General features: G+C 22.9%; 5 protein-coding genes across 5 annotated transcripts; 4 read left to right on the forward strand and 1 right to left on the reverse strand. All coding sequences in view use genetic code 6, as the record gives it.

The window, feature by feature from the left end:
• Positions 1-200: 200 nt before the first annotated feature.
• On the reverse strand, positions 201-732 carry TTHERM_00835380 (hypothetical protein; the record flags this gene model as incomplete). Its single annotated transcript, XM_001031301.2, has 2 exons — positions 201-403; positions 492-732. 2 exons carry the CDS (start codon positions 730-732, stop codon positions 201-203), a joined length of 444 nt encoding a protein of 147 aa, XP_001031301.2.
• A 5,594-nt stretch (positions 733-6,326) lies between these two features.
• On the forward strand, positions 6,327-10,511 carry TTHERM_00835390 (GCC2 and GCC3 family protein; the record flags this gene model as incomplete). Its single annotated transcript, XM_001031302.1, has 1 exon — positions 6,327-10,511. One exon carries the CDS (start codon positions 6,327-6,329, stop codon positions 10,509-10,511), a length of 4,185 nt encoding a protein of 1,394 aa, XP_001031302.1.
• A 1,398-nt stretch (positions 10,512-11,909) lies between these two features.
• On the forward strand, positions 11,910-12,430 carry TTHERM_000835399 (hypothetical protein; the record flags this gene model as incomplete). The annotated part of the gene is made up of 2 exons (XM_012796465.1): positions 11,910-12,181; positions 12,241-12,430. The coding sequence occupies 2 exons, from the start codon at positions 11,910-11,912 to the stop codon at positions 12,428-12,430; spliced, it is 462 nt and encodes a 153-aa protein (XP_012651919.1).
• A 1,235-nt stretch (positions 12,431-13,665) lies between these two features.
• On the forward strand, positions 13,666-14,208 carry TTHERM_00835400 (hypothetical protein; the record flags this gene model as incomplete). Its single annotated transcript, XM_001031303.1, has 1 exon — positions 13,666-14,208. One exon carries the CDS (start codon positions 13,666-13,668, stop codon positions 14,206-14,208), a length of 543 nt encoding a protein of 180 aa, XP_001031303.1.
• A 2,048-nt stretch (positions 14,209-16,256) lies between these two features.
• Positions 16,257-17,341, forward strand: TTHERM_00835410 (hypothetical protein; the record flags this gene model as incomplete). The annotated part of the gene is made up of 5 exons (XM_001031304.3): positions 16,257-16,341; positions 16,410-16,683; positions 16,809-16,889; positions 16,955-17,044; positions 17,248-17,341. 5 exons carry the CDS (start codon positions 16,257-16,259, stop codon positions 17,339-17,341), a joined length of 624 nt encoding a protein of 207 aa, XP_001031304.3.
• Between the last annotated feature and the right edge of the window lie 867 nt (positions 17,342-18,208).

An 18,208-nucleotide genomic window follows, 5' to 3' on the forward strand; every position in this document is an offset into this window, starting at 1 on the left:
GCACTATTATTTAAATTAAAAAATATAGATTTAAACATATTCATTCATATTTTGTTAATTTTAAATATTTGTTTCGATATTTGTTATGTAAAAAGACTTTTTAATTATATAATATAAATAGAAATATTGGGATGAACCCTACATTTTATATTATATTCTTTTTTTATTCCATTTAAAGCTTCATTTATTTTATTGTTCATTCATTTATTTGTTTATTTATTCTTAAATTTTCTTTGTCCAGCACCCGACCACCAAGTATTCTAAACCTCACAAGGAGGCAAAAGAATTTAACCTTAACCGGCATTCAAGTTATTAGGAACTTGATTTAAAGTCGATGAAGAGGTTGTGTTAGTTTGAGAATTGGTTTAAACATTGTTGGTGCTGCTATTATCTGCTTCATTAGCTAATTTTTATTTTTAAATATTATAATTGCTAGAAATTCTAAATAAATATTTGTTATGAAAACCATTTGTTAATTAACGTTTGCTTACGCTTATTAATTATATTGTGGATATCCTTGTTATGTTCCAAAGTTTCTTCATCCTTCAACCATTTTCCTGTAAATTTGATTAATTAAAATAAAATCTGATATCTATTTTCTTATGGAATCTTTCTTTTTTCTAAATTCTAATTATTTCTTTAATCTTTAAATTTAACTAATTACTTTTATTTAAAAAGAGATATGTTATTTTTAAGTTTCTTAAGATAGTCTTGCAAAATATTTTAGTCCATAGAAAAAAAACAAAAATAATAATAATAATTGTGAAAATAAATAGTCTTTTACCAATAAATTTATTCTTAATCTTAATATTAAATTCCTAATAAAACCATAAGCGTTCTTATTTCTTGATTCTATTAAATTTTCTTAATTAATGAAATTCGTGAATAAAAACCTATTATATTTCTATTAAAGTAATCTTTTAATTATAATTTTTCAAAAAGTTAAATATGAATTTATAAAAATGTATTTTAAGTGTTTTATATTCATTAAATTCATTTCATTTTAAATAAGTTTTCTCTTATGAAATGCTCTTTTAACTGAATTCTATACATTATTAATTTGCTTGAACCTAAAAAAGCTTTTTTATATTTGCTTCTTGCTTGAATCAATAAGTCCAAAATTTGATGATATTTTTTTTTTAATAAATATTATTGTGGATTTAATATCACAGGGTTGAAAATTAAAGTTGGCCTTACAGATTTTGGCCTTTTAAATATTTTGTGATAAAGAATCTTTAAAAAAAAAATTAAATGAAGTCTTATTTCATCCCCTGTTCTTAAAATCTCATATTGTAAATAAGTACTCTAACGTAATTATTAATTAAAATTTTGAAAATTAAAGCAACTTTTCACTCATAATTTTTTGAATTATACACAGAAAGAATTCATTCGTTTTAATTAAATCTTAACAAATACAATTCCTATTTTATTTTAATGGTAAAATTATATTTATAGAGTTTTTCATTAAAATATTTTTGAAAATCTTCATAAATTTAAAAATAAGATAATTCATTGCAGAGCCATTTTTATTATTAAATTGGTTAGATTAATAGAAATTTATTTAAATAACACTAAAAATTGTCAATTTTGTGGATGATCAAACGTTTTCTTAACACTTTTCTTTTTGATATTACTCCAAAGTAACAAAAAATAATCTTAAAAGCTTTAAAGGGCTTCATTAAACTACTTTCATCACATTTAGATTTCTTGAATTGTAAACATATTTTTCTAGAATTTTTATATTTGCGCTTTATAAATAAATAACAATCGGTTTAATTGATAATTATTTGTTTTGAGGTTTCTTTTTAAAGTAAAAGTTTTTCTTTAAGCCTTTTTGATAAAAAATTTTAGGAAAGCACTTGCTTCAAAGCGTTTTTAGATAAGAATCAAGTAAAATTTTTTTATTTTTCCTAGCTTTTTTGATAAAATATTTCAGTAAAATACTTCATTCAAAGTGATTATTTGATAATGATTGAATTTCTATTAAAATTAAATAAAGTCTTATTTCGTCTTCTAATTTCAAAATCTCCTATTGTAAATAAGTACTCTAACGTAATTATTAACAAAATTTTGAAAATTAATGTAACTTTTTCACTCATTATTTTTTTAATTATACATGAATACATCCGTTTTATTAAAATCGTAACAAATAAAATTCTTTTTATTTTAATGATAAAATTATATTTTTAGAGTTTTCAGTTAAAATATTTATGAAAATCTTCATAAACTCACAATGATAAATTTAAAAATAAGATAATTCAATTGCAGAGCTATTTTTATTATTAAATAGGTTAGATAAATAAAAAGTTATTTAAATAATACAACTAAAATTGCCAATTTAATTGCTGATCATTACGCATTTATTTTTGATATTACAGCAAAATAATAAAAAAATCATTTTAAAAACTTTAAAGGGCTTAATTAATATACTTTAATGACTTTTAAGCTAGATATAAAAAATATTTTCTTAATAATTTTTATTTCAGCTTTAAAAATAAAAAACGTTTTTTTTGATATTTTACAATTTACAAAATGAAATAAAATAAGCTTTTTTAAAATGAGTGCTTTAATATTTTGTATTGATAGAAGAAAAACTAATGTTCATAATTAGATGTAAAATTATTTTGGGTTAGGAATTTTATGGGCAGAAATGGATGATGCAATCGGTTTAATTGATAATGATTTGTTCTGATATATTTTTTAAGAAAAAGACTTTCTTTTAACATTTCTGATCAAAATTTTAGGAAAATACTCGATTTAAAATGTTTTGACATAAGAATCAAGTAAATTCTTTTTTTTATTCCTAACTTTTTTGATTAAATATTTCAGGAAAATACTTCTTTAAAAGTGATTATTTTTTTATGATTGATTTTATGATAAAAGTTAAGTAAAAGTCTTAAAATCTCCGATTGTAAATAAGTACTCTAACATAATTATTAATAAAAATTTTAAAATGTAAAGTAACTTTTTCACTTACTCTCTTTTTTGTGTTATATATGAGTTCATCCATTTAAGTTATATCCTAATAAATACAATTCTTATTTTATTATAATGTTAAAATTCTTTTGAAGAGTTTTCTATTAAAATATTTATGAAAATCATCATACCTTCTCAATGATGAATATAAAAAATAAGATAATTCATTATAAAACTATTTTTATTATTAAATAGGTTAGATTAATAATAAGTTATTTAAATAATGCAATTAAAAATTGCTAATTTAGTAGATGGTCAAACATTTTCTTTACACATTTCTTTTTGATATTACTCCAAAGTAATAAATAATCATTTTATAAACTTTAAAGGGCTTTATTATTCAACTCTCATGATTTTTAAGCTAAATTTTTTGAATTTTATTATGATTGGTTCTCTGCTAAAATTAAATAAAGTCTTATTTCATCCCCTGGCCTTAAAATCTCATATTGTTAATAAGTACTCTAACGTAATTATTAATTAAAATTTTGAAAATTAAAGTAACTTTTTTAATCTTATTTCTTAGAATTATATACAGAATTCATCCGTTTTAGTTAAATCTTAACAAATACAATTCCTATTTTATTTTAATGGTAAAATTTAAAAATAAGATAATACATTGCAGAGACATTTTTGAATTGGTTAGATTAATAATAAGTTATTTAAATAATACAACTTAAAATTGCTAATTTAATGAATGATCAAACATTTTCTTTCACATTTCTTTTTGATATTACTCCAAAAAAATAACAAATTATTTTAAAAACTTTAAAGGGTTTCATTAATCTACTTTCATCACTTTTAGATTTCTTGAATTGTAAACTTATTTTTTTATTATATTAACATTTGTGCTTTATAAATAAATAACAATATGTTTAAATGATTATGATTTGTTTTGAGGTATAATTTTAAATAAAAGGTTTTCTTTTAGCTTTTTTGATAAAAAATTTTAGGAAACACTTGATTCAATGAGTTTTTAGATAAGAATCAAGTAAAATCTTTTTATTATTCTAGCTTTTTTTGATAAAATATTTCAGGAAAATACTTCATTCAAAATGATTATTTGATAATGATTGATTTTAACTTAAATTGAATAGAGTCTTACTTTGTTTTCTGGTTTCAAAATATCCTATTGTAAATAAGTACTCTAACGTAATTAGTAATACAAATTTTGAAAATTAAAATAACTTTTTCACTCATAATTTTTTTAATAATACATTAATTCATCCGTTGTATTAAAATTCTAACAAATACAATTCCTATTTTATTTTTATGATAAAGTTATATTAAAATAGTTTTCCATTAAAATATTTATGAAAATCTTCATAATTTCACAATGATAAATTTAAAAATAAGAAAATTAATTGCAGAGCTATTTCTATTATTAAATAGGTTAGATTAATAAAAAGTTATTTAAATAATACAACTAAAATTGACAATTTAATCGATGATCAAACGTTTTCTTAACACATTTCTTTTTGATATTACTGCAAACTAATAAAAAAATCATTTTAAAAGCTTTAAAGGGCTTCATTAATCTACTTTATTCACTATAAAGCTAGATTTCTCTAATTGTAAAAATATTTTTCTAGAATTTTTTTATTTGCGTTTTATAAATAAAAAACATTTTTTTTTTGATCTTTTAAAATTTACAAAATGAAATAAAATAAGCTTTTTTAAAATGAAATCATTAATATTTTTGTATTGATAGAAGAAAAACTAATGTTCATAATTAGATGTAAAATTATTTTGGGTTAGGAATTTTATGGGCAGAAATAGATGATTCAATCTGTTTAATTGGTAATGAAATGTTCTAAGGTATATTTTTAAGGAAAAGGTTTCCTTTTAGTATTTTTGATAAAAAATTTTAGGAAAACACTTGATTCAAAACATTTTGAGAAATGAATCAAGTAAAATCTTTTTATTATTCCTAACTTTTTTGATAAAATATTTCAGGAAAATACTTCTTAAAAGTTATTATTTTATAATGATTGATTTTGTGAAAAAAATTAAGTAAAAGTCTTTTTAAGTTTATCGTCTAAAAAACTCCAATTATAAATAATACTCTAACGTAATTATTAATAAAAATTTTAAAATTTAAAGTAGCTTTTTCACTTACTCTCTTTTGAATTATATTTGTGTTTATCCATTTTTTTAATTAAATCCTAACAAATACAATTTTATTTTAATGATAAAATTGTTTTATTGAGTATTCTATTAAAATATTTATTAAAATCATCATAACTTCTCAATGATAAATTTAAAAAAATAAGATAATTAATTACATAATTATTTTTATTATTAAATAGGTTAGATTAATAATAAGTTAATTGAATTATGCAATTAAGAATTGTCAATTTAGTGGATGGCCAAATATTTTCTTTACACATTTCTTTATGATATTACTCCAAAGTAATAAATAATCATTTTAAAAACTTTAAAGGGCTTTATTATTCTACTCTCATGACTTTTAAGCTAAATTTATTAAATTTTAAACATATTTTTCTAGAATTTTTTTATTTGCATACTATAAGTGAATAATAATTTTTTGATCTTTTAAAATTTATAAAATGAAGTAACATCAGCTTTTAAGATGATCAATTATTTCTTTTACATATTTTATAATTGAATCAGGCAAGAAAAACTAATGCTCATTAACATCTTTAAAAATGGTTAGATTATGATAAAAATTTTGATTAAAAAGTAGGTTGATTGTAAGTAAAGTGAATTTTAAAATTCTTGAATTAAAAACATTGAAACTAAATTTAGTAAAAAGGAAAATTAGTTACAAAATATCTATGTTTTGATGTAATAACTAATAAGTTGAAAAGTAGATTTTTTTCTTTCTTTCTTTCTTTAAAATAAAGCTGAAATAATATTTTTGGTAGGGAAGTAGGGGGGGGGGGGGGGCACTTATATTGGAGTAAGAAAAATACTCGATTATTCATTACAAAAAACATATTTAGGAATAAATAGTGGATTTTAAGTCCACTATAAGTGCCCCCCACCATATTTTTACAATTAAGTAAGTGTTTGGCTGCAATTTTTATAATGATATCTCAAAAATTTAATTAAGATAGTAACCTTTTGTACATTGTGGAGGATTTTTATTAAATAATACAGAAAAAAAAATTTAAATTTAATTGTATTATTTTGATGATAAAGTTTATAGCTATTAAATTAATGAATTTATTCACTTATACATAAAACGCCATTATTTGAAGTTTTAGAAGATATATTTGAGATTCTAGATAGAAAATAATAATTTGAGGTATAAATGTATTGGATAATCTAAATTAGATATAAACAAATTAAATAAATAAAACAAAAAAACATACAAAAGTTGAAAAAAAATGAGAAAAATAAACATTTGCCTCGTTCTTTTTGTGCTATTCTAGGTCTCCTTTTAGTACTGTCACTATTCAATTTAAAATAATAATGGTTAATGCAATTGCTTTGGTGGATTTTATGCTAACTCTGCTAATTGTTTAGTATGCCCAAATAATGGATTAAGTTTAGGAGGATCTATTTCAATATCAGATTGCAAATATTGTAACTCTAATTCATACTATTTGGATTAGGCAGCAACAGATTCTTAAGGTTCAGTGTGCTTATTATGCCCTAATAACTCCTAGACTCAAACTAATTATCCTTAGGGACCTCAAGATATTAGTGATTGTAATATTTGCTAACCTGGTTATTATCTTTAGACCCCAGCAGTTCCACCTTAAAATGGTAATCCTGGCTAAGCTGCAGTTTGCGTTCCGTGCCCAAATAATACAACAAGTAAAATGGGTCCAAATCCTACTTCAATCTCTTAATGTGATTCATGCTAAAATGGGTTTTATATTTCTTAGCAAGCAACAGATTCCCAACCAGCAATTTGTTCACCTTGTCCTATTAATACGACAAATAGCTACGATGAACCTTCTAATTTTTAATATAATATTAATGATTGCACTTCATGTATGCCTGGCTATTATAATTCTAATCAAAACTTTAATTAACCACCTATGTGTGTATAATGTCCTCCAAATACATTTAATTACATTACAGGTTCTTTTTCAATTTCAACTTGTACTTGTATGGAAAACTCCTATATGACAGTTCAGTCAACAAATAATTCTGCTCCAACTTGTTTGCCATGTCCTAATGGTTCAGGAAACTATTAACCACCTTTATTAGCTGGAGATTAATCTCAATGCGACATTTGCTAAGCGGGTTACTACGCATCCACGCCATATGCAGATCCTACAAATGGAAATCCAGGAATTGCATCCTAGTGCCACCAATGTCCAAATAATTCTTATTCTGACCCCGGACTTTCATTTTATGAATCAAGTTGTTATAAGTGCAAACTTAATTATTACATGAAAACCGCTCCCGCACTAGGAGTCTCCGCTATTTGTTAACTTTGTCCTAATAATTCTGGTACTTTAAATCCTATAACTGAGTAAGGAGATGAAACTTAATGTTCTATTTGCACAGATGGTTATTACATGACTTAAGCATTTTAAATAGGAAAAACTGCATCATGCTAAAAATGTCCTCCTGGATCTACTTCAAAATAAGGCATTAATACTGGTTGCTATTGCTTTGACTAGAATGCAACATGGTCATCAAATACAAATTCCTGCTAATGTAATCAAGGTTATTTTGGTACCCCAGCAACCTCAATAGGTGCTTAAGGATGCACTCCTTGTCCTGCAGGTTAATACTATTAATCAGGAAATTGCGTTGATTGCCAAGCAGGATACTACTCAAGTTCACCTGCAAGTCTTTCATGTACCCTATGTACTACTGGTAAATATGCATAAGGAACAGGAAATACATCTTGTGCTAGTTGTCCAGATAAATCTACTTCTTCTTTAGATTTTTCTAGCTGTTTGTGTTTTGATTCAAGTGCTATATTTAAAAACAATATTTGTGTCTGTCCTGATGGTTATTTTGGAACACCAAATTCATCAAGCTAACCTGGATGTTCGCCTTGCAGTAAAGGTCAGTATTCAAATTCTTCTACTTCTGGAGCATGTACTGTTTGTCCAGCTGGATATTTTGCAGCTAGTATTGGAAGTTCTTAATGTTAATAATGCAGTGATGGTTAATTCGCTTCTGGTACAGGAAATTCTTCATGTTAAACTTGTGGTTCAAGTAAAACAAATAATAGTGATTTTACTGATTGCTAATGCATTGATCCTAACTCTAACTTAAATGGAGGTAGCTGTATTTGCAATCCAGGCTATATAGGAACACCAGCAACATCAATAGGTGCTTAAGGATGCACTCCTTGTCCTGCAGGTAAATACTATTAATCAGGAAATTGTGTTGATTGTCAAGCAGGATACTACTCAAGTTCACCTGCAAGTCTTTCATGTACTCAATGTACTGCTGGTAATTATGCATAAGGAACAGGAAATACTTCTTGTGCTAGTTGTCCAAATAAAACTACATCTTCTGTAGATTTTTCTGGCTGCTAGTGTATAGATTCAAGTGCTATATTTAAAAACAATATTTGTGTCTGTCCTGATGGTTATTTTGGAACACCAAATTCATCAAGCTAACCAGGATGTTCGCCTTGCAGTAAAGGTCAGTATTCAAATTCTTCTACTTCTGGAGCATGTACTGTTTGTCCAGCTGGATATTTTGCAGCTAGTATTGGAAGTTCTTAATGTTAATAATGCAGTCATGGTTAATTCGCTTCTGGTACAGGAAATTCTTCATGTTAAACTTGTGGTTCAGGTAAAACAAATAATAGTGATTTTACTGATTGCTAATGCATTGATCCTAACTCTAAATTAAATGGAGGTAGCTGTATTTGCATTCCAGGCTATATAGGAACACCAGCAACATCAATAGGTGCTTAAGGATGCACTCCTTGTCCTGCAGGTAAATACTATTAATCAGGAAGTTGTGTTGATTGTCAAGCAGGATACTACTCAAGTTCACCTGCAAGTCTTTCATGTACCCAATGTATTACTGGTAAATATGCATAAGGAACAGGAAATACTTCTTGTGCTAGTTGTCCAAATAAAACTACTTCTTCTGTAGATTTTTCTGGCTGCTAGTGTATAGATTCAAGTGCTATATTTAAAAACAATATTTGTGTCTGTCCTGATGGTTATTTTGGAACACCAAATTCATCAAGCTAACCTGGATGTTCGCCTTGCAGTAAAGGTCAGTATTCAAATTCTTCTACTTCTGGAGCATGTACTGTTTGTCCAGCTGGATATTTTGCAGCTAGTATTGGAAGTTCTTAATGTTAATAATGCAGTCATGGTTAATTCGCTTCTGGTACAGGAAATTCTTCATGTTAAACTTGTGGTTCAGGTAAAACAAATAATAGTGATTTTACTGATTGCTAATGCATTGATCCTAACTCTAAATTAAATGGAGGTAGCTGTATTTGCAATTCAGGATATATAGGAACACCAGCAACATCAATAAGTGCTTAAGGATGCACTCCTTGTCCTGCAGGTAAATACTATTAATCAGGAAATTGTGTTGATTGTCAAGCAGGACACTACTCAAGTTCACCTGCAAGTCTTTCATGTACCCAATGTACTACTGGTAAATATGCATAAGGCACAGGAAATACTTCTTGCACTAGTTGTCCAAATAATACAACTCCTTTAGCAGATTTTTCTGGATGCTAATGTATAGATTCAAGCGCTATATTTAAAAACAATAATTGTGTCTGTCCTGATGGTTATTTTGGTACACCAAATTCATCAAGCTAACCTGGATGTTCACCTTGCAGTAAAGGTCAGTATTCAAATTCTTCTACTTCTGGAGCATGTACTGCTTGTCCAGCTGGATATTTTACGGCTAGTATTGGAAGTTCTTAATGTTAATAATGCAGTGATGGTTAATTCGCTTCTGGTACAGGAAATTCTTCATGTTAAACTTGTGGTTCAAGTAAAACAAATAATAATGATTTTACTGATTGCTAATGCATTGATCATAACTCTAAATTAAATGGAGGTAGCTGTATTTGCAATCCAGGCTATATCGGCACACCAGCTACCTCAAAGAATTCTTCAAATAGTTGCACAGCTTGTCCAGCTGGATAATTTACAGATTTATCATCTGGAAAATGCTCTCCATGTCCTGCTGGAACATTCTCAAATGGTTAAGCTAATGTAAATTGCACTTAGTGTAGCTCAGGATAATATGCAAATGGTACTGGAAATACTTCTTGTAGCAACTGTGGCCCTGGATCTACTAACACAGATGATTTTTCTGGCTGTAAATGTTATGATTCAAATGCAGTGGTTTGGTCTGCAGATAAAAATTAATGCTAATGTGCTGCTAATTTTTATGGAGATGCAAGTTTAGCCACGAGTGTTTCTAAAACTTAATGTATAAACTGTCCAAACAATACAACATCAAAAATTGGAGCAGCTAAAACTCAAAAAGATTGTTAAAATATTTCTTCTTCTACTTCTACTTCCTCCTCTTAGAGCTAATAAATTGGTTAATACTCATTTTCTTAAATTATAAAAATATCAATAATATTAGCTCTAGTATTGCTGATATGAACTTATTACTCCATTACTAATGTTATTTATATTTTTTTAATTGAAGTTTTATTCTTAAGTAAATAAATATAAAGTGTTGTATTTTAATTTTTTAGTTTATTTAATTAATGAAATTTATTTAGTTAATTTTTTTTTAGATAAGAAATAAATGAACTCATAAATTAACAATCTTTTTAAATAAAATAAATCTGTATTTATGATTTTTTAAGTTAGAAATATTTCAAATAAATCAATCAAGAATATCTAAATTTAATTTTTATTAAATTTTTTCAATGAATATGGCATATTTTATTTTTAAAAAGCTAACCATGGTATTGAAATTTTCTGAAATTATATACCCAATTAGAGAAATTTCTATAAGTTTTTAATTAAAGATGGAAAATTAAGTAGTAATTGCTTTTTTTTTTTATATATCAGATCTACATATTACGTGTGATTAAATTTTTAAAAAATGCCTATTTATTTTTTATACAAAACTGACTTAAGAAGAATTAATTTATTTAAGTAAATTTATTTTTTTTATTTTTTATTAGTTATTTATTAATTCACAAAAATATGATTTTTATAAATATAAAAACAGTATTAAAATCTATCTTTTTTTTAGGTTAAAACAACTTTTTAAAAATATTAAATAATAAATCATTTAATATTCAATTATTCAAACATTTATATAATATGTATGCATCGTTTTTTTTGCCACTTGTTTATCATCAAAATTTTTTTTCAAAGACAAATAATCTTTTTTATTTAAGACACTTGCTTATTACTTTGAATCTTTATTGTTCATTTATTTGGTTAAAACTTTTTTAACAAATTTGTATAAATTTAAATAAAATAAGAAAAAATATGATATAATAAGATTAATTATAAAAGCAAAAGTTGAAAATAAAATGATTATTTAAATTAATAAAGAAAAAAAAAAAGCAAGCACAATAAAAATAATAAAGAAAAAGAGCTTTATTGTTTTAAATTAGTTTTGTAAATTAAAAATAGCATTAAGAATTTGATAATGAATGAGTAGATCTTAGATAAAAAAGAAAAGATTGATATTTCAATGAAAATAAAGGATTGATATTGAAGAAATTAAAATAAAAAATAATACTTTTATTACCATAAAATATAAAATCATGTGAAAAGTCTGTGAGAAACAATAAATCCCTCTTTATTCAACAAGAAAAAGATAAATCAAATAAAAATAATTCTAATCCAAACAGAGGAAAACTATGAAATGGAAAAAGATTTATTGAAGTGGATACTAAATTAGAAAAAATATAATCTAATTGTAATAATTGTAATAGTATAGTAAATAATTAATTAAGCTTTATAGATTAGATCAGATTCTAGTTTTATTGCAAGCTATCTTACACCTACTTACTCATCTAATGCAGAAGGTTTCTGATGATTTATTAGTAGTTTAGGAAGAAAATAAACAGCTAAAATAAATAAATAAATCAATAAATAAATAGATTATCTTCTTCAATATTAATGAAACTCTAATATTATTAAGATGTATATTTACTATTGTTTTAAATTAGTTTTTATATTTAAAAATATCAAAAAGAAATATAAATAAATTGTTATTACGAAAGTTAAAGTGTCAAATTAGAGAGATTAATCCAATTAGCTAAAGCAGAACCTAAGCCTGATGTTCCCATATTACCAATTGATTTGTAACTTTTTAAATATTGAAGAAAAAATATGAAATAATAAGATTAATTAATAATAAAAGCTAAAATTGGGAATAAAATTATGAGTTAAATTCATAAAGAAAAAACAAAAAAAAACAAGTACAATAAAAGTAAAAATTAAAATAAATTAAATAAATTAAAAGAGCTTTAATGTTTTAAATTAATTTTTATAATTAAAAATAAATAAATTGTTTTTATCAAGTGAAAGTGTTAATAGCAAAAAATAAATGAATAAAAAATATAAAATAATAAAAAATGAATAATAAATAATGAAAAATTGAAATGAAAATTAAGTTAAAATAGCTAAATAATTTAGGTATAAATACTAATCAAAGAATAATTATGAAAATATTTATTTGAAATATTATTTTTTTAAATAAATTGAAAATTAAATATATAAAAAATAATAATAATATTTATAAATTAAATATACTTCATATTAATATGGAGAACCTTATGAGATTAAAGTGAAGGCTTTAAAAGCTTTTTTTATTAATAAAAATAAATTTAAAGGATATAAATAAAAAAATAAATAATTACCTCATCTAATTTTCTGTAATATTTAATCTTTTATATCATTTATTTTTTTTTCAAAAATATTGGATAGAAATTTAAGGAATTTAATTAATTAATTATAATTGGATAAAAAGAACAAATAAATTTTAATAATTAATTATCGAATATTAATTTATAAATTTGCTTTTATGAATAGGTATCACAAAAAAATTAATTTATTATTCATTATTTAATGCCATACAGCCCAGTATAAATTTTTCTTGCTGCCAAACATTTTTTTTATGGTTTCAATGGGAACATCGGATAACACATACAGTTTTTTGCAAAATATAATTTTGGTATTCAGTTTTTATTTCAAGGAAAATATGGTATTTATTTGGTATAATTAAAAAATTGATTACCATATTATATTATTATATGGTTATATGGCCGAATGAAAAAAAATGGTAAAATCTCTAATAAATATGAATTTGATATGGCACATTTGTGAATTAAGAATGAAAATATATTTAAATTTATTTCTCAATAATGATAAAAAAATGACACAAACAAACAATCAAACAAAATATTTAAATTAAATGGGAGAATAAATAAATATATTTCAATATTTTAAGGCATAAGAATACAAAAAAAAATGGGTAAAATTTAATCTTTCAAATTTACTTTTTTTAATTAGAAAGAAAGAGCTTCTAACAATTCTCATAAATAAATAAGCAAGCAAATTCTTAATCTATATTCCTCTTTTGTTTATATGGATTGTTATAGGCACTAACAGAAATAGGTTTAATAGAAAAATAGATAGTATTAATAAAAGAATTTAGTAATAATAACATATATTAATTTACTTGTGAAGTGAAGGTATTAATTAATTAATTATTTATTTATTTTTTAATAGATTAAAATTAAGATAAAAAATAATTAAAACAATATTCTATATATTGAAAAATAAGATGAAGTCTGAATGCCATTTATGCTAAATGACTGTTCAAAACCTTGCGAAATGCACAAAGACTCGTTGCCGCAATTTTTTTTGTGAGAAATGCATCAGAGAAAATTTCGATAAAGGATTTATATATCATATTTCTTACAAAGAAGGCTGCTGGGTTTGCTACGCATGCTAAAATGTCTGTAGTTGCAAGCTTTGCAAAGGAGAATTACTACTTTACAGCAAGAAATCTCTAGCAAAGCGCAAGAATAAGAATATTCAAACAGTTTAATAGCCTTCAGTGATAGAAAAAAGCAGCTCTACGACTTCAAACATCTAAGAAACAGAAAAAGAAAAAGATTCTAGTGATGATCTTCTTTCGCACAACTATGATTTCGAAAAAAGATTATCATAAGAAGAGAACGAAACTTCAAATAATGCATTTAAATATAACTTAAAACAACAAAGATTGCTAAACTAAAAGATTACAAAGTCTTTGCCTTCTTACAGCAAAGAATACCACTCAAATAAATTTTATAGAAGAAAAATGCTATTAAAAGTTCTATGAATAGCTTTTATTAATTAAATCAAAAGAAATACTATTATCTTTTATAAAGAGAAAATTAATTATATCTTAATAATTTCAAAAATAACATGCTAATATCACATAATTTATTTATAGGACAGAGTAAAAATATATCAAATACAACTAAAAATAAAATTATTTTTATATTTTAAATTAATATTTTACAACTTTTTGTTATATCTATCTAATCGCTTAAGTTATTTAAGTTAATAATTAATATTTCAGATATTTATAATTAATGACTCTAACTTCATTTAATTTCTATCTTACATTTTAAAAACCAATTAAGCTTCACAACCATTGTTTCCTGCTTTAATATATCAATAAATTTAGATGTAATATTTATTTTGCTTATATTCTCTGTAATAACTTTATTGAGTGCTTAAACCCAAATATGAAGAATAATTAATTTTAGTAGAATTTTATGTAATTTTAGTAATTCATTAATCTAACAAAAAAATAAGCAAAATAAGTCTATTTTATTGATTCCCTTTTATTTCTAGGATGAAAGATTTCTTTTTTGGATTATTTGAGTTCTATAAACAGCTACTAAACTTACTCTAAAATTTGAGATAAATTAGCTATAACCAATTTATTTTAGCAAGTATTTAATTAAATTGATACGATTCTAGAATAGTCTTGACTTAAAAGTATCACTTTTTATTTCGTAATTTAGTAATAGAAGATTTACATCAAGGAAAATCTTCATATATATTTTGTGAAAAGTATGTATCATCAGCTCTAACACTAGATTTTAACAAAGTTATTGAAAAACCTTAATAAAACCTTTTAAAATAAAGTAAGTAAGACTTTTAAAAATATTTGTTATTATTAATTAAGCCTCAAATATTTCTATTTATACTTTAGATTAAAAATAAATACTTTATTTTTTTTGAAGAATTTCGTTAATTAAATTTAACCTCAATTTATTTATAATATAAACATTTGATTAGAGAAAAATCACACTAATTTGATTATAAATTTAAAAATTAAACAAATAAACAATCAGTCAAATTGATAAATTTAATATGTATCAATTTTGATCAAATAAAATTTAATAAATCTAAGTTAAAAAAGAATGATTTTATAGAATAAGAAATACAGTCATCTAGAAGATGTAATTCATTTCTTATTTGAATACTTTAATAATATTTTTGCTTTTTGCTTTAAAAGTTTTCTAAATCTAATTTATCTTAGCATACGCAGTTGCTGTTAAACTTCAAGTAAAATTTTTTATTTATTTTTGAAATTAATTTCTTTAATTCATTTAAATTTATCAAATAGAATAAATAATTATTAAATTATTTTAATCATTTATTCGATTTATTTAATTATTTATTTGTTTATTTTAATTTTCTTTAATAACAACAAAATTTTATTGATTTCAAGGTGGAATAAGGTTGATGAAGAAGATGCTTTGAAATTGGCAAATAGCTTAAGATTATGCCAACAACTTGTTAATTTGACACTCTAATTAAGGTAAAAAATGAAATTAATTCTCTACAAAAACTTTAAATAAAACTCCAAATATATATACTGTAAATGCTCTTTAATTATGGCATTTTTTTCTTAAATTTTTTTTTTTTCGACTATGGTGTATGGTACTTTTTTTTGGGCAAAAAAGATACTTAGGGAATGCCTTAATTAATGAGCATTTACAGTATATTATTTTTATTATTATTAAATAAAATGTATTAATAAACAAATCAAAATTTTATTTTTTCAAAAAGCTTAAACAAAATAGGTGATAATTTTATATCTGATTTGGGATTTGCTTTAATAGATTGCACACATTTATCATCATTAACATTGGATTTAAGGTACACATATTTAAAAAAATTATTTTTTTATAGTTATCTGAAATATTATTTATCTGTCTGTAATAAATGAACAATTATTTTAGCAATTAACAAATTTGAATAAACAAATATTACAGATAAAGTAGTAAAACTCATTAAATTTAAAGAAATAACAATCAATAATTTAGGATTATTTTATATTTAAGTTTCAATTTTATTTTAAAAGCTCTAATGAAATTTATGACGAGGGTATTTCAGACTTAGCAAATGCTCTATCTAATTGCCCTAATCTCTCAAATTTAGCTCTAGATTTATCGTGATAATTTAAATTTACTAAAAACAGCTCTTACTAATTTATTTTTTAATGATTTTATTAATATGAAGATATAATAAATTCAGTGATAAAGGAATTTCTGAATTAGGATCAGCTTTAAAGAATTTCAAAATTTTGTCAGAATTAATCTTAAATCTTAGGTTAAAATAATTTCTTTCAATTTAATAAATCTAAAAATTATTTGATTTAATTCCTAATTAAACATAATGACAAAAAACTTAAATATTTATTAAGCCTTAACAAAATCACTGCGAACGGTTCTCATGATTTATGGGCATGCCTAAAAATTTGCAAGCATCTACGCAACTTAACTATAAATCTTAAGTAAGCTAAAATAAAATAATATGTTTAAAAGAAGAACAAATATTAAAAATATGAAATCTTAATTATATTAAAATATTAAAACTCACAAGTATTTTTAATTTAAAAATATTAACTTTAATTAAAAGAGCTAAAGGTGCTAACTGTGCTCATGGTTTAAATTCTGACATCATAAATACTAATATCATGATTTTGAAGCTCGATTTAAGGTATATTAAAAATATTTCAATATATTTTTCTTCTGAATTTTTAAAATAATTTAATTATAAAAAAGATGGAATAAGATAGGAAAGAATGGTTTGAAGAGTCTTAAATAAGCGTTAAAAAGCTGTGTGAATCTCGCAAGCTTAGAGCTTTATTTGAGGTTAGTTTGTTTTTTCTATTAAATTACTTAAATAATTTAAAATAAATTTTCAAAGAAAATATTTTTGGATATTTTAGCATAAAAAAGAAAGATATTTATTTTTAACAAATAAATTTTAAAGATATTTAGAAATTATTTTAATTTAATTTAATTTTACCTATTTATTATTGATATTATATATAATATTTTCATTTGATTAAAAGCAAACTCAACTTGAATGCCAATGAGGTGGTAAAAGTCACAAGATTAGTTCCAAAATTAAATAAATTAGTATTTAAACAAATCATTATTGACTGATTTTACAAAAAGTCATTAATAAAATCAATTAAATGTTTTAATTATATTTTATTTAATACTCTTGTTTATACTAAAAATTCTAATTATATATTTTATAAAAATATTTTTAAAGGAATTAATATAATATCAATCCTTATTAACTAAAACTCCGGTTCTTTAATTAAAATTGTCAAAATTTTTTTTTATTATGAATATGAGAATAACAAAATTTTAATCTAAGAATAGGTCTAACTATAAAGAAATATGGTTTCTTATGTAGATTAAATTCTTGCTTGCTTGATCATTTTCATATCTTTTGTTATAAAATTTTTAAAATATGCGAAAAAGAAAATAAATCTATAAAAAAGAAGAAGAAATTAAAACTATTATATTTGTATTAAAATACTTCATTTTTTAATATTTTATTTGAAGAAAATTACTCTACGAATTAATAAAAATAAACATATGTTATTTTCAATTAACTGTCTATGAATTATAATTTTTTTAATTTTTAAGAAACTTATTACTATATCTGGTGAATAAATATATCAAATATCTTCTTTTTATAAATTAATTAATTATGATTTAATGCTAAATTTCTCAACAATAGTGAAAATTAATTTGTATTACAATAAATTAATTAATTTTTTTATTAATCCCGGATACAAACAACATCCATACATACATACATACACCCATCCATTCACGCGCGTATTTAAATTAGAGGTAATCAATAATATATACTAAATAATTATGCTTTTTTATACAAAATGTTTTACTAGTACAAATTGAATAGAATTCCAAAATTATTTGTGTATTAATAATTGATAAAAATATTCCAAATAATTAAGGAAAATAATTATTATATAGAAAATTGTATTTATACTT

This window comes from Tetrahymena thermophila (assembly GCF_000189635.1).
Source record: "Tetrahymena thermophila SB210 genomic scaffold scf_8254728, whole genome shotgun sequence".
Classification (NCBI taxonomy): domain Eukaryota; phylum Ciliophora; class Oligohymenophorea; order Hymenostomatida; family Tetrahymenidae; genus Tetrahymena; species Tetrahymena thermophila.